This window comes from Vidua macroura, chromosome Z (genome assembly GCF_024509145.1).
Source record: "Vidua macroura isolate BioBank_ID:100142 chromosome Z, ASM2450914v1, whole genome shotgun sequence".
Taxonomy (NCBI): Eukaryota; Metazoa; Chordata; class Aves; order Passeriformes; family Viduidae; genus Vidua; species Vidua macroura.
Genome location: NC_071611.1, coordinates 82,969,478 through 82,985,148, shown reverse-complemented (window position 1 = coordinate 82,985,148; position 15,671 = coordinate 82,969,478). Strand labels below are relative to the sequence as shown.

Here is a 15,671-nt window from a genome sequence, read left to right as displayed (position 1 = left end):
TCACTCTGAGCAGAGTGACGCATGATGGAAGGCCCCTGAGCTCACATGGTACTTGGACTAGCATGGGTCGTGGTGGGAAGAACCCTTAATAAAAAGAAATGTTTTCAAAGGGGGCTGAAAAATGTCATTTTGGAAAACTTCTTCAATGAGTAGTTTCAAAAAAAGAAACTGCTTTTCAACATACCTGAGGTCCTCTGCATAAAAATGGGAAGCTGCTCTCCTCATTGAACCTGCACTTACCTGGCATTGTATAGAGCAATTCATTCTCACAGGAAAGAAGTGAAAAAAACATTATAATGGAAAAGTGGAAATGCTTTCTGTACAACTAATATCCCACTTCCAGCCTTTTTCATTCTGATGATGGAATTGAAAATAATATATTTCAGTACAAGAACAACCCTCACAAATGTTTTTCCAGAAAAAAACTTTTTCTTAGACAGGACAAAACCTTCACTTGTTGATCTTAAATGAAAAAATCCCCTGATAAACAGTGAGTCCTTAAAGCAGTAAGCCTTTTACCCATGTTCTTTCAATACAACATGACAAAACTACATCAAATATTTCGTCCGCCTTTAGCCAAGACAGTCGTCTGGAGCTGTGACATGCTGCAACCATCAGGTCAGCCCTGAGACATTGGCATTCACAGGATCCTAGATAGTGCCACTAATCTGTATTAATAACTAGACAGCATTCTGCCTGTAGGAAGAACTGCCAGAAAATGTGGCAATAACTGTTAATTACAGGGGCCAGTGGTATAAGCCAGACTCTGTTTTGGTTGATGAGCATCTGCAATCTCCTTAAATGAATCTGAACAAACAGAGGAACATTTTTGTTTGTTAGAATGATTTTCTCTCCTAAAAACAGGAGGAACAACTGACTTTTCTTTGTCCCCAAGAAGCTACAATATATACATTTATATAAATAAATATACAAAACCATACACTTCATGTTCATTTACCTACAGACACTATCACAGCAATCTGGCTGGATGCCACCTGGAGAAATGCTGGGGGCAAAACCCAGGGTCTGCTCCCATAGCAGGTGGGGTATTGCATACATAGCCATTGGCAAGGGGACCAGGCAGTCTTTTCCTGGGATGTCAGGGACTGCAGCAGCAAGGGTGCGCATACAGAAACACACCCCGTATATAAGGACACACTAACAATACCTGCCAACATGGACACACAGATATGTGCATGCTCCTTACACATGCAGGCTTGTAAATCCACTGGCATATCTGCTGTAAGTGAATCAACAGATCACTTATAATCATCTATGACCCTCAAAGACACTCACCAAAAGCACATCCAGTCCATGTCTGTCCCATCTTTCAGTCACTGATTAACCCTTCAGAGAGTGGCTGAGGTGCAGCCATGCCCCAAATTTTCACACATGTCATTTCAAAATGAAATTAGCCCCTACTTTGGCTAATTGTTCCTGCACATCAGCCAAGGAGAAGTTTATTGCAGTTGAAAATAAACATTCTCTCACATTCAGAGAGCATCTATCCAAAGTTCCCAGTCCCACCAAAACTGCCAATTAACTTCTAATGAATTTTAATATAATTCTGTGATCACACAGTTTGGCCAGTCTTTCTCCCTTATTTTATCTTTACATTATCCAACAGTGGTCAAAGATGTAGTATTTTAACAGTTCTGAGTGGGCTGTCATATTGTACAAAAACAGTAACATGCAGATTTTTGTAACACTACCGCATTTCCAAGAAGCTATGAGGCACAGAAATCCCATCAATGACTAATGAGTTGTGGGTTAAGGTGGACGTACCTTGCTGAGAAGTCACTGTAGTATTCTCGACCCGTGCTGCCTGCCATAAAATTTTAATGCTGCTTCTGACATATTTATGAAATATCTCACCTAGTCTTTGCAGGATGACAAAAAGATTTACATCCACAATTATTGCAAGCACATAGGTTTTAGCTATGCACTTTAAACTTTTGTACACAAAGGTATTTAACTTTAATACAACAAAGGTAGGTGGTGCCACAGAGCAACCATATTGGAACTGCATTAGGAGAGATTTATTTCTCTATACCAGAGGACAATTGGCAACTCAGCTGAATATAAGATGGCATTGCAATTAATTGCAATGAGGGGTTTGCTCCTTCCTTCTCAGCTGCCCCTGTAGAGTCATCTCCCCTCTCCACCAGCCACTAGCATGCACTTTGGGATCCCAGGTGGACCTAGCAGCAGGAAGCTGCACTGCCAGCCAGTGATATCAAGATCAGGAAGCCACACTTGGCCATGTGCAGAGCCTCAGTACCAGTGCTGCCAGATATGGGGCTGGGAACATACTGCTGTTCTGTCTGGTTGCTGCAGCTGCCCATACCAGAGTGTCTCTCCTTAAGCCTGGTTGGTGAGGCTGCTGCAAAGCCCCCTTGCACCCTGTATGGAGTACAGGTATATGGCAAAAGGTGGATGAACGACACAGAGAGAACGCAGGGCATCTCTCTGAGTACACAAGGGGGCAGGGTAGATGAGGGTCACAGAGCAGACAAGGGACATGTGGCAGATGAGCAGCACAGAGTGGACAAGTGGCACAGGGTAGACAAGGGTCATGGAGCAGATAAACAGCACAGGGGATGCATCCACACAGAATGCCACTCCATGCCTATGTGCCTATGAACTCCCGACCTGCGCAGAAGCAGCCCCGTGCACATCAGGGCAGGCACCATTTTACCTTCTTTGCACCTGCAGTTTGGTAGTGCAGGTGGGATGAAAGGTAAACAACTGACTCACAGAAAGTAAGTTTTGCAATACGGTTTCATGCCAAATTGGTGTAAAAGGTCACAAGAAGTATATTGTGGGATTAAAATATCTGAGCTAGGCAGCAGAAATACTGCAGTTGGTTCAAGTGAAAACATTCCACTCCATGCTTCATCCTGACTTGAGCCTTTTCTGTAATTTCAGCCTTCATAATGACACTGCAATGTGTGCTTACCTCCAGGAATTACACAATAATTTAGCTCATAGCAGAAGATATAATGTTACAAGCCATAGTAACATAGACTCCAAATATTGTAAAGCCTGGAAATTAAGCATTTTGGTAGCTTGATACATGCACATTGCTGCTGACATGGAGGTTGTCTTCAATTATATTTCAATGTAGGTGTGGGAACATGAGCAGGAAAGCATCTGGATGACTGAGGGAGCATCCTCCCACATCAGCACAGTCTCAGGCATTCCTCTGGTACTCCAGTCCTTGGTGACTGTGTCAGATTCCATCATGGACTCACCATGGCTCACCTGGGACTGGGACAGCAGCTCCAGGAGAGGGCCAGGTGGTCCTGCCCTTTCTGCCAAGGTGGCAGCATCATTGATAGATGGAAAAGTCTTTTGTGCTCACCCCCTGTGTGGATAAGCTCTGCAAGCTGAGCCACACAAATCTCAGCATCTCAGCTATTCTGTAAGACCAGGTTTTCACCCAGACTGCAAGCTTCATCCACCCCTGGACTGGGGCTTTAGCACACCAGCAGGGTCCGCTTTTCCCACTCTGTGATTGTGGGGAGCTTGAAATACAGACACACATCCCCAGAAGAGATAATGCCAGGTCTTCTTTCTGACACCAGAGATGATGCAAATTAATGCCTGAGTGACAGAAGACAGATAATTTCTCACTTAATTTCCACTGCACTGCTTTGGTTCTACACCACATCCACATTACAGTCATCCATTAAATGCAGAATAAAATCTTGTCGTCAGTCTCAGGTGTCTGGGAATGTGGCAGCTCAGTCCTCTGGCACAACATGGGACACTTTGCTGGCAAATGCTTTGTAGCCTGTTCCATTTCCAAATAATGTCTGCAGCTGCTTAGCCTGACTCGATCCAGCTGAATCAGCCAAAAATTGTGCCAAGGAAGAGAAGACACAGGTGGAGAAGGCAGTCCCCTCCCACACATAGCAAGTTCATTCTTGAGGATATCATGGCTTGTCATGGTACATGCCCCAGGGGACCCATGGCTCCCAACAGCCCAGTGCACACCTTTACCAGGACCAGGCTCCTCACTGCTGCCTGGCATTATGTTTCCTGACTTTAGTAAATGTTCAAGAATCAAAGACAAGCTAGCCTGAGCTGAGATGGCTCCTTCACCCTGGAAAAGGCTGGTAGGAGAAAAAGATGGGGCCACATCAACACCCTGTGCCCACACCTTTACCAGACAAAGCAAGCAGGCCTTCTCCCACCTGGGCACTGTTTGTCCCATCATGGAGTCTGTGCATACCTCTCCACAAGTAAAACATCCATGTTCAACCAGCAGTTACTTGTGACAAACTGTGGTGGAGTAAAGCACCCAAGACTGACAGGATTTAATGTAACTGCTGCTGAAACGACATCAAGCCAGTACAAGTCATGCAATTGAGGAAGTGATATTTAAACTTCGCAGCTTCCTCTACAGTCACTGCAGAGCCTTATCCCAAACCTACTGAGGTCATAAGAGACAGATGACTTTTTCTCATCTGAAGTGCCCCAGTGCCATATTTGCTGACAAAAACAAATGAACATATACTTCTTTCTGGAGACTTCTCACTTCCCCATGCAGACTGTCCCTCTTCTCCTGGCCCAGGACATGCATCCCATGAGTAGGAGACACATCCTTAAACTCTCAGCTCCTGCATCCCCTGTCCAGGGGTTCACACCTGCCTCACACAGCTGGCCACACAATAGGTTTCCAACACAAACACTGCTTCCCACAGATGAATAGCCTCTGCTTTAAATTGTGAGGAAATTTCTGGTGTGGAAAAGGGGCAGTTCTTGGAGCAAATTCCTTTATTTTTACTACAGTATGTAATTTTGATTAAGTTCTCACTTAATTTTTCTTTCTTTCTGTTACCCCATTTTATTTCTTTTGCACTGATTACATTAAATTGAATTGCACTTGCAATCTATTGTATTGTCCAAGCATTTTCACTTGTTTTGATAAAGTCTCAAGGAATCCAGAAAATCCTGGGAAGAGAATACTTTACTATCATAGCATTTCAATTTGCCCCATAGGCATAAGTTCTGAGAACTGGAGTTTACCACAGGGCAGATGTTCTATGTTAAAAAGTCCTAAATGCAAGCAAACTCTCTCCAGCAACAATCACAAAGAGCTCAAACCTACCATCTCAGAAAATAATCCAGCAAGTAGCAAAAACACTGAATTCATAAACAATGGCCTGCAAGAGAATGGCTGCTAAGTCCCCTCAAAACCTCTACAGGGGTCATCCTTCCATGGCAGAGGGGAATACTCAGGGAGCTGGGGATGCTTGGATTCAGGATCTAGTCTGAAGCATTCTCTTGGCTACAAAAATGCTGGAGGCAGGAGGCTTCCATCTCATTACAGGACAACTTCTTGACACCTTGAAGCTGGGCAGATATTGAACCCCTGTCACCCTGAGCTAGGCACATTACTCAGTGCATACAGAATCCAGGCTGGGGATGGTGTATGAGAAGCCTCCTCTGAGACAAGAATCTCAGCAAGAGGTGGGCTAGCCAGGGTCTAACACTCAGTAGGAAAGAAAACGCATCATCCCAATCCTCACCACATGGAAGCACTGGAGAGCTGGGCTGTCAAGCTCAGATGTGATGGGAACATAGACTTTACTCTCTCATCATTGTTACCAGCTGCCATGCTGTGTGGTATGAAAAAGAGAACAAGGGCAGCCGTGTCACATTCCTGCCCATGGACAGTGGGCCATGAAGTGCTTTCCACTCTGCTTACTTTGGGGATCTTGGCATTTGCTCATTGTCAAACACAATTTGTTTGGAAACTGCCTGATTGATTTGATGGCTGGTCTGGCTGCTTCACACACCCCACATGTAAGGTCATCTGATGCCTCAGCCACAGCTGGTAACCCTGACAGATGCTGGGCACTTTGCAGGGCTCAAAGCTCCGACAACTTGCTGTTCTCAACCATGACACTTTCATAATTTCCAATTTTTTTAAACTCTGTGTGCTGACATAACACAAAGGAGACACAAGCATGAAAAACAGAATGCTCAGAAATCATAACATGTGTTGTGTGCTCTCACATGGCTATTTCTCTTCTCTGAGAAACCACACTACGTGCAAGGCAGTTGAGTTCAGCCCTGCAAGTCCAGGCCAGCTCTAGCTGCTCCTTCCTTGCTAATAGGCAATGCCTGTGTGAGGCTCAGAACACCAGACACTTGAATCATAGAATCACAGAACAACACAATGGTTTGAGTTGGACAGAACCTTAAAGTTCATGTAGTCCCAACACCTGCCATGGAACTACACCAGAAACTATGCCATTCATCTATCACAGGTTGCTCCAAGCCCCTCCAACCTGGCCTTGGACACTTCTAGGGATGTGGCAGCCACAGCTTCTCTGGGCAATCTGTGCAATATCTTACCACTCTCATAGCTCTGCTACACTAATCCAAACAGCAGCTTTCCAAAATCAGAACTAATGTAGGTCTCATGATTTTCTGATTACAGTTATCTTTTCCTTATTGTGTTTTCACCAAAGGACAGCTGTCTGTAATGAAGAAACAAGAGCAAACAGGAGTGGACCCATGAAATGCAAAGGATACAGCAGTGTGCCTCACTCTTGGCATGCCACATCTGGTTGGAAACCCAGCTGTCACAGCCAGCACATTGGGGGTGCATCACCTGGGCAGCCATGGTCATTGATGCCTTTGAGAGCCAGCAGAACAAATCAGCAAACCCTCTGTAAAGCTGTTACTGACTTTGCAAAGGAGGATTGCAGTGCCCCTGCACCCTCTACATAGAGGGGGAGTGTCCTTAGTGCCCACAGGAGACCCTGGGAGCTGCCTGGGTAGGGGTGAACTGATCCTGCATATGGCAAACTATTAAAATCAGACCTATATGCCAGGTCCTACACAGCATATTATGGAGCTTTTAACACATCATCTTTAAATCTCTGCCTCTAGATATTTTGGGGCAGTTCATTGTAGCTGCTAGCACAAGGGGTCTCAAAATTACTGTATTGCAGAGGAGAGAAAAATGTTTACTAACATAATCTTCCCTTAAAAGAAAAGAAACTAACCAGCAACAAAACACTTCATAAATTCTCACTATTGCTTTTATAACCACCAATCTTGATTAAAGGTGGGCAACACATCGGACCTGTAACACTGAACGATCATTAACAGAGAACCATTCCCAGCTGCCACTAGGGTGTCCTTGTGGGTATCTTGGAGGGGGAATGGTCCAATGGTTCCCTTCTGGGGATGCAGGACAGAGCCCTGTGCCACCAGCTACATGCCGCTCTCTCTCTCCTCCCATCTTCAGGGACCACAGGCAGATATGGTGCAGAAGCATCCCATCACTGCCCAGTGCACCATCCTCTGCAGTGATGCTTCATGAGCTTCACAGCCACAGACAACCTGGAAGTCTTGGCTAAGGCTCCAGAATAAATTACCACAAGTCCTGGTTTCCATCTCTCAATACTAAAAAACACCAACCTCACCACTCTTTGATCCAAAGAGCAGCTTAACTTGAACACTGGTATCTGAACAGAGCACTCCCCTATCCCAAGGGAGCATCACTCAGCTGCTGGAGCCCCAAACCCTGGCACCATCCTGGGATGGGGAGGGGACAGTGTTGGCATGGAGGTCTGGCTGGAAGACGCACCCCAACCCACAGCCCCCCGTGTCACCACTGCTGGCTGACAAGATAGATGGATTTGACTGAAGGTAGCCAAACTGTCACTCAGGAGGTGCCCCCTCGGTACTCTTCTGGCTGGATCTACTGGAGGATGGGCTTGCCTGAGCCCCTCCTGTCAGGGATTTCAAAGGGAACAAGCAGCTGAGTGGGGATCTGACAGCTCAGCCGAATTAGGGCTATTTGCATGCTAATTTCTACCGTGCTTAACTCACTGGCAGACCTAGAGCGAGAGGCAGCCTCTGCATGTTTGGAACAATGCTTGACTGATCTAGCTGCGTTAACGAGCAAATTATGGTAATTTTGTTATTACAAATGCATAGAAATTTCCAAAGAGTAGAGCAATACAATATGTTTTCTCTCCTCCTCCTCACTCCTAAATACAGACCTCTTAGTTTATCGACACTTCACCTTGCTTACTTATGTTTAGATATTCACAATGTCTTACCTCGACAGGAGGAGGTAGAAATTATGGACAGAGCAGAGAGGGCCAGCAAAGCAGAGTGGTCTGCTTTTGCCACGTGTGGGACATTGGGGATCACATCCTCAGCTGGAGTAAAGAGCAGAGAGCCTAACTGACCCCAGGTGAGGATTGCTCTGCAAGGAGAAGGTGGATCAGTAGATCCAAAGGCTGTGGGCTTTCCAGCATTTCATCTTCCTGCCCTCTTCAGCATAATTTCTAAGTCAGTTCAATGAAATAATAGTTGACAACATCATATTGAAAACAATATAGATTTTATCTACATTCTGTGCAAGCACAGTAATTACATTCCTGACAGATGAGAACCAAAACATGTCTCTAGACTTCCAAGATTCTGGCAGACCCTCATCCAAAATGTACACGAGCAGAGGATAAACATATACTATTTACCTAACTGTTTTGTTATTGATTAAGGGAATTATTTGTCAGCTGGTTTGCAATTTGCCCCAAGATATCTGTGATGGCACATCACATACTCCATCATAGGTGATGAAACTTCTCTGGCATTTGTCTTCCAAGACTACAAAAGGGTGGAGAGATACTTCTATGGAATAGCCTCAGACTCAGGGAAAAATGCAAAAAATTTGCTTAACCAGAGAAAGCAACGTCAGCTCTTCTGCCCTTTGGTAGCAGGTCTTCTGACTGTGGCATTGAAGCCTTAGATATTTTTGTGAGCATCTGCAGGGGCTGAAGTTGTCTTTGGGGTGCACCATGGGACATCTGGGTTTGGGTTTGAGCTGCATGAGCCATCAAAAAGGCACAGGTGGCTACAGCCCAAACACACACACCTATCCCAGCCACAACAGCAGCATGGAGCAGGTAGAACTGATGGCACACTTGGGCGTCACTTCCAAGCTCTGAGGAGGTAAAGTGCAAACTTTCTGCTTCACCAAAGAATTGTTAAAGTTTATTCCTCATTTGCTTTAGGTCCATCTAGCATAAAGGGCCAGAATCTCCTTTTACTCTCACTGGCCAGAACAATGCCAGTGTTCAAGTAACCAAGCAGTTCCAGCATTATACTGGACAACAGAGGAGGACCTGGTTCACTGATGCCCTCTGACATCCCATATACTGCAATTTGGTTTCTCTGCCCCTGGTTTTAGGCAATCTCTCTCTCATCTCCTTCTCATTTATTTCCTAAATATTGTCACAAGATTACAACATGCTGGTGCCAAACTTTGGCAAAGGTAGAGCCAGATCAAAAAAAAAAAAAAAAAAAAAAAAAGAAAAATAAAGTCTTCAGTGTGCCAGTGGATCCAAATTCCACCAGTCTCTACAGACTGGATCCTGGTAGTCCCACTCATCCAAATGTCTGCCTCCTAACCCCTTCAGGACACAAGGCTGGCATTCTGGCCCCCTGCACCCCTTGCTGCAGGCTGGGTGCCAGTGGACTGAGGAAGGGTACTATCCCTTGCAGACTCAGTATGAGGAACAGCCCAAACAGGAAGACGTCCACACAGCCTTATTACTCCTCAGCATCAATACCTGCCAGCCACAATTAAAAAAATGCATTTGAAAACCACGTGTTTTGTTTGCAACACCATCTCCTTCCCCTTCACACATTAAAGCAAGCATCTTCTCCTAGATAAAAGACTGCTAGTGATAGCATTGCTATTTTTTATTCCTTTCTTTTCAAAGCCCAGTTTTGAATGTCAGTGTTTTCAGGTCCCTTTAGTCGGGTAATTGCACATAGACTTCTTATAAAGGAAATTCATTTGTTCAGGGTCACTGCATGGTTTTTCATTAAAAACAAATTACCGGTGTTCAGAAAGGACATCTGGGTTTCAAGAGTCCCATTAATGACTATATTCTCAGCATCACTATTCTGGAGAGTCTACCCTTTCCTGTCACCCAGTATGCAGAGCCTGCCAGGAGAGGAGGGGATGGGATGAACAGCAGCCCTGGGGAGGGGAAAAGGGGTGGCAGAGCAGGGGCTTCAACCCTGGAGTTGTGAAGAAGGAATGGGGCAAGGGGATAGAAACTGAGGGGAAACAGGGGCTGCTGTCCCAGCACTTCTAAAACAAGAACTGGAATAAGGGTTTAAGCAAGTTATGGCTACTTGCATATTACCTGTGTCCAGCTCAGCTGCAGCATCATAAGCATGATGGCAAGGGCACACACACACTGGTGAACACAGGTATGGTTTGTCCAAACCAATGTCTCAGCAATGAAATTGATGCAAGCCCCTCTGCCCCAGTGCTGTCAGGACTCAAATGTGACACAGCTTCTGGGATGGGTTGCTTGGAGCAGGCACACATACTGTAGCTCTTGTACCACTCACGTTTGCCCTCTGTACCCCTGCTGATGGCCACCATCTGCCCCACACATGGGAGAACACTGACCTTCAGATACATCTTGGAGCAGACCCACGGACACAAGTAGTGATCTGCAAAGAGAGACCTGAGCTGGTGCTGGAAACAGGCTGGTGGTTTGTGAAGCTACAAAGGATCAAGAAAAGACCCCAGGCAAACAGCAATGGTCCCTGTCACCATGCCAGCTCCAATCAGCAGAGCAGCGGAGCCCGCAAAGGAGGAGAAATAGCACTGGAGAGAAAGCCCAGCCTTCCAGAGGCGAGGAAGATATGGCAATTGTATGGTTTCTGTGACCAGCCAACATCTGCTTCAGAAGCTGTGCTTCCATTCAGACACTTCACCTCAGGAAAGGGCTCTGAGGCCCCCACACTGGCCACAGAGTAAAACCCCTGCAAATATTGCATTTCCCAGTGTGCACCCAGCTTGCTTCTGCTGAGCTCCCAAAATGAAGTGTGAGGCAGTAAAAGGAGCAGAGGAGACAGAAACTGTAAGCAGAAGACAACACCATCTCCATCCAAAGAAGAAAACAGCCCCAGGACCACATGTCTGTAATGGAGCAAGCACTGCCAGGTGGCAAAAGACTTCATGTTGTGAGTACGTGACTGGGTGGAGAAGATGCGGTTTGCTCCAGCCTTCTCTTCCCCAGAGATTTTCCTCCAGCAAGGAAAGGCTGCTGGGAAAACACTGCTCCATATTTCCAAAGCAACAGCACCTTAGGGGCACAGTCATAGTGTGAACAAATAGTAACAGTACCAAATTACTGGGGATAAGTTCTTCATACGTATCTCAGTAACCTGTGGGATCCTGTGCCCCAAGATGATGCTGAGGCCATGAATCTACTAGGAACCAACAGTGGATTAAAGCTTTAAACAGGTAACAACAGTGCACAGAGAGCTGCACTAGACAAAATGAATATTTGCAAGGAATATAAACTTCCATGCTTCAAGGCATCAGCCACCAGACAATGAGGGTTAAAGAGAAGTGTTCATTCTGTGCAAGCTGCTCCAGGTGCTGCTATGTCCCCTTCCCCAGGTGAGGTTGGTGGCTGTTCCTGGGATCCTGTGGCTTCCATGACATACCACATGATAAAGTCAATGTTGATGCCTGCTCCCAGCATGTCTAGGAACATTTACCAATAGTCACCAATCTTATGTCGGGTCTACCCACCTTCCTCCTATCATTAATAGTCTCCCAGAGGAAAAGGTGAGTCAGGCATGGGGCACAGAGCACAGGCAAACAGGATGCCAAGCCAGGGGCTGGAAGAAGGTGCCACTGGACTGCTGCAGGGTGATACCACGGTCACAGGATGGAAGGGGAATGTGGAAAGTGATTTTTCCCAGTCTCTGTGTAGACTTTAGGATCTTCCCTATGACAGAAAAGATGCCTATAGGGCTCCCTCCAGCCTCAAAGTGAGATTCCTGGCTCAGTCATTTAATGGTAACTAGAGCAGAAGTGTCTCCTGCATGGACTGCTGGCACCACTCCTTTACAGAAAGGGGCCTGATCTCCATCTGTTAACAGCTTCCTGACTCCATCCCTACTCACAGTATCAGGCAGAAGCATATGAATTTCTGCAGCACATTTCCAGCAGTCTGAAGCCTCAGCTGAAACACTGAGTCATGGAATGACCAGTCATTTCAGGATGAAAAGGTCTTCAGGCAGTCTCAATACCATTCTCAGTGTAGGATCAGCAATAAGGCCAGGGCAGAATACTCAGGCCTTGAATACACCATGGCCTTGAAAACCCCCAAGCATGGAGACTGCAAAACCCCTCAGCAACCTGTTCCACCACTGGGTCCATCTCTTGGGGGAAAAGTTTGGAGACTTTTGTCATACTCTGTTGCATCTTACTTGTTTTGACTTCCACCAATTATTTATTTGTGTTAATGGGCCTCAAACCAGTACTATTCCCATTGTGAGTCCTTAAGTTCCAAGTGAGTGGCATAACTCCTTCTCTCCAACTCCTGCCCAGGACAATGCTGACCATTCTCATGACCAGTGCAGATAGCAGACTGATGCTCAGCTCTCAGTCTGCCTCATCCCTGGAGCCCCTCCAGGAACTAAACAGTCTTCAGCCTGTTTTGTAGCCAAGTGCTCCTTTTCCTGGTGCAGGATCATTTGGTTTGTCCTTGCTGGGTTTCACGCTCCTCCCCAGCCTGTCTATGTGCCTCCACATCACTGCTCTGCTCTAGAGCCTACTGATGGCATCGTGCAGGTTGGCATCCTCTGAACGCCTGATATGATGGGCTCTCTTCTAGTTGTGCGTGAAGTAGTCAACCAAGAGAGACCTCTATCTGTGCCGGGCTGTTCTGTGTGTGGTACCAGCACCCACCTGGAGTGTGGCATTAGGCACTACCTCTGAGCTTGACCACCCAGCCAGTTGTTTCCCACCTAGGTACCCATCTGTCCCCACCGTGGCATTTCACTTGCACCATGTGACATCAGAGCCCTGTGGGTGCTGGCACCTCAGCACAGCTCAGACGGCTCCCCTCCAGTCAATTCTACAGGGTGACAGCCACCAAATGGCAGGAGAAGCTTGCACGGTCAGTGGCCTGCAGAGGAAACATATTCATGGGAGCCTTGAACAATGCCAGCTGTCAGTCCCTAAAGCACCAGACTGAAATCAAACCATGTGTTTGCTTGTTTGGTTCCTTCAGAAAAAAGCATTTGAATACTTTATTCTCTGCCACATAAAAATGGAAATTCACTGCTGATATGCAAGTCCCTTGTTTTGCAGGAAAGGAAGAAGGAAAAGTGAAATTTTGAGCATGTGTTTGAACAAGTCGTGGAGATGCAGCAGAGACTCTCCTCCTTGCCTGTGGGAGAGATAAGGAAGGACCTGGGTCTGGCAGGAGGCAAAAGTGCTCCTGTTAGGATGAGCAGTGATGGGGGGGGCTGGAGAAAAGATAAGGACAGAACATGAAGCTGAATACCCACACATCTTGCAATTGCAAGGGAGTGTGAAGGTCTCCCGTGCCCCATAGGCAAGCTACAAACCCCAGCAGGTGTGGGACAAAGACCCAGCATAGTAAGGGCTGGGTTTACTCACATCAGCAGGCGCAATGGCAGTAGCAACAAGCATGCAACAAAACACTGCTTATGTGTTATCATGTACACATTTCTCCCATGTCTCTAACCACTTAACTCACACAATTGCTTAATTACAAGCAGAAATTCATGGCTAATGATTAAAAATCTTATCAAGGAAGCACATTTCTAGCAAAGGCTCCAAAAACTAGAGCAAGGCAGAGGCAGGTCGTGAGATGAATTCCTGAGAGCCGGAACAACAAACACATGCCTGTGCTTGGGCATGACAATTTGGCCATTTTAGAACAAGCAGAGATGTGCCAATGGTAGCAGAGTGAGTATGTCACCTCCCTTACTGTCAGCCCCTCAGGAACTGTGGTGCTTATCCTAGCAAGGCTCTAAAACTGGTCCTGCAAAGGACAGAAGTCAAAGAAGGATTGAGAAGGTATTTTGGATGCTAGTTAGCAAATTCTCACTTAAATGAGACAGAGAACCTACAGGAATTGCAGCTGACCTTCACACTAGCTGGAGCAGAAGGTTGTTATTAAAGGAACCAGTGAGAGGAACAGTGCAGTTATTCAATATAATGGGTCACACAAGCCTATATGTAGTTAAAAATAAAATCTATTACCTGGGAAAATCGGCTCAGATGACTCTACATCACTGAACCTACACTGCACCTCCTCTGGCTGAACACCATTAAGCCCCACATCCTGCAGCTCTGCCAACCCACCCTAGCAGCTGCTCCCAAAGAATTGGTAACTCTCCAGTAAAGACAGGAGTGCTGTGGCCCCACCACTCCTTGCTGCCAGCACCCGGAAGTCACCGTCCTTCTCTGAATTGCATGTGGATCTGCAGCCAACAGCGCTGAAGGCTGGCACCAGTGATGTGACAGACCTGCAGAACCTGCTCTGTCCAGCCCAGGCACCTGCACAACCTCTGCTTCTGCTGCCACAAAAGCAAGCAGTAGCCACCAGCTGGCTCATGCCACCTGGCATTTCTGACTGCGAGGTTCCAAAATGGGAAGGAAATTACAGGAGTGTCCTGGGAACAGCTTGGTGTCCCTGTGAGTCAGGTTTGCATGGAGGAAGTCTGAGGTCAGGACATGTCCAGCCCCCATGGCCACTGGCCTCACTACTGGGGCAGCACAGAGGGACAGTGTTGGGAGAAACCAGGTGAGTTAGAGGAAAGCCTGAGTCAGGTGAGTAGAGCCTGGCACAGTCCAATATGGAGCAACCTCCAGGCTCCACAGAAGGGAGGCTGGGAGCTCCTTCAGCATTTCAGTGCCAACACTTTGCCTTGGCACTCTGCAGGTTATGCAGCCTCCTGTACTGGGGAGCTTGGTCCTACTTCACTCAGGATCACTCCACACCTACCTTCAGCACTGTGGTTTCTACCTCAGCACAGAACATTCACAGCAGGCAACATTCATCTCCTGAAATGCTATTTGTTTTCTTTTTATGTTTTCTTTCCCCCCTACTCTGAAGACTCACCAGGCACCATTCCTGTCAGTGCTGGAGCGGAGTAGCTGCCCTGTCCAGCAGGAGGGACGTGTGGAGGATATCCTGGGAGGGTTGTACTTGCCAGCTCGCGACCTGAGGAATCAAACCAACAAATCACCACGTGAGCATTGCGACAAGCAGACATGGTTTTACATCTCCCCAAGCACCCAGAACACAGCCATGCATTTGTCATCACTGCCCTGTGAGGACCAGCATGGGATTTCCAGCCTGGCAGGGACGGCAGGCACAGTTTTGTTTTCTCTATAAGCTGCCACAAAGCTCCAATGAAGTGCAAGACTGGAAGGTGAAGAGCAAAGCTCTGCAGGGAGAGGAACACACACGCCTGAACTCCTAGCTGCTCACCCCTACTCCCAAATTCCTCCAAAGCTTAGATTCGTAAAGTCAAAAGCAGTGAAATGGGAAATAACACAGATCTTAATGACATTTGCTAGAAAACTCCCTAGAAAATCACATGCACAGGCTGACACTGTTTGAGATCTAAATACAATGCAGGGCATTTTGTTAATCTCTTATTAAAGCAAAAAAAGAAAAAAAAAAAAGGAACAAACACAAAGCACTGAAACATGAAGGTGGTTTAAAATATAGTTTGTCACAGTGCCAGAAGTAGATTTAGATTTGCAGACACAGCCTGATGCACTTCTCTTTCCTTAGCCCCAGAAACATGGGTTTTAGTCAAGTACCCACAGG

The 15,671-nt window shown here is 46.5% G+C and overlaps 1 protein-coding gene across 2 annotated transcripts in view; it reads right to left on the bottom strand.

Moving 5' to 3' along the window:
• Nucleotides 1-15,671, bottom strand: part of PAX5 (paired box 5) — a 128,356-nt gene that overhangs the window by 15,779 nt on the left and 96,906 nt on the right. For both annotated transcript variants that reach the window (XM_054003084.1, XM_054003083.1), the window contains one exon: nucleotides 14,955-15,056. In XM_054003084.1, the coding sequence (XP_053859059.1) occupies nucleotides 14,955-15,056 (102 nt within the window). The remainder of the gene's footprint in view (nucleotides 1-14,954; nucleotides 15,057-15,671) is intronic.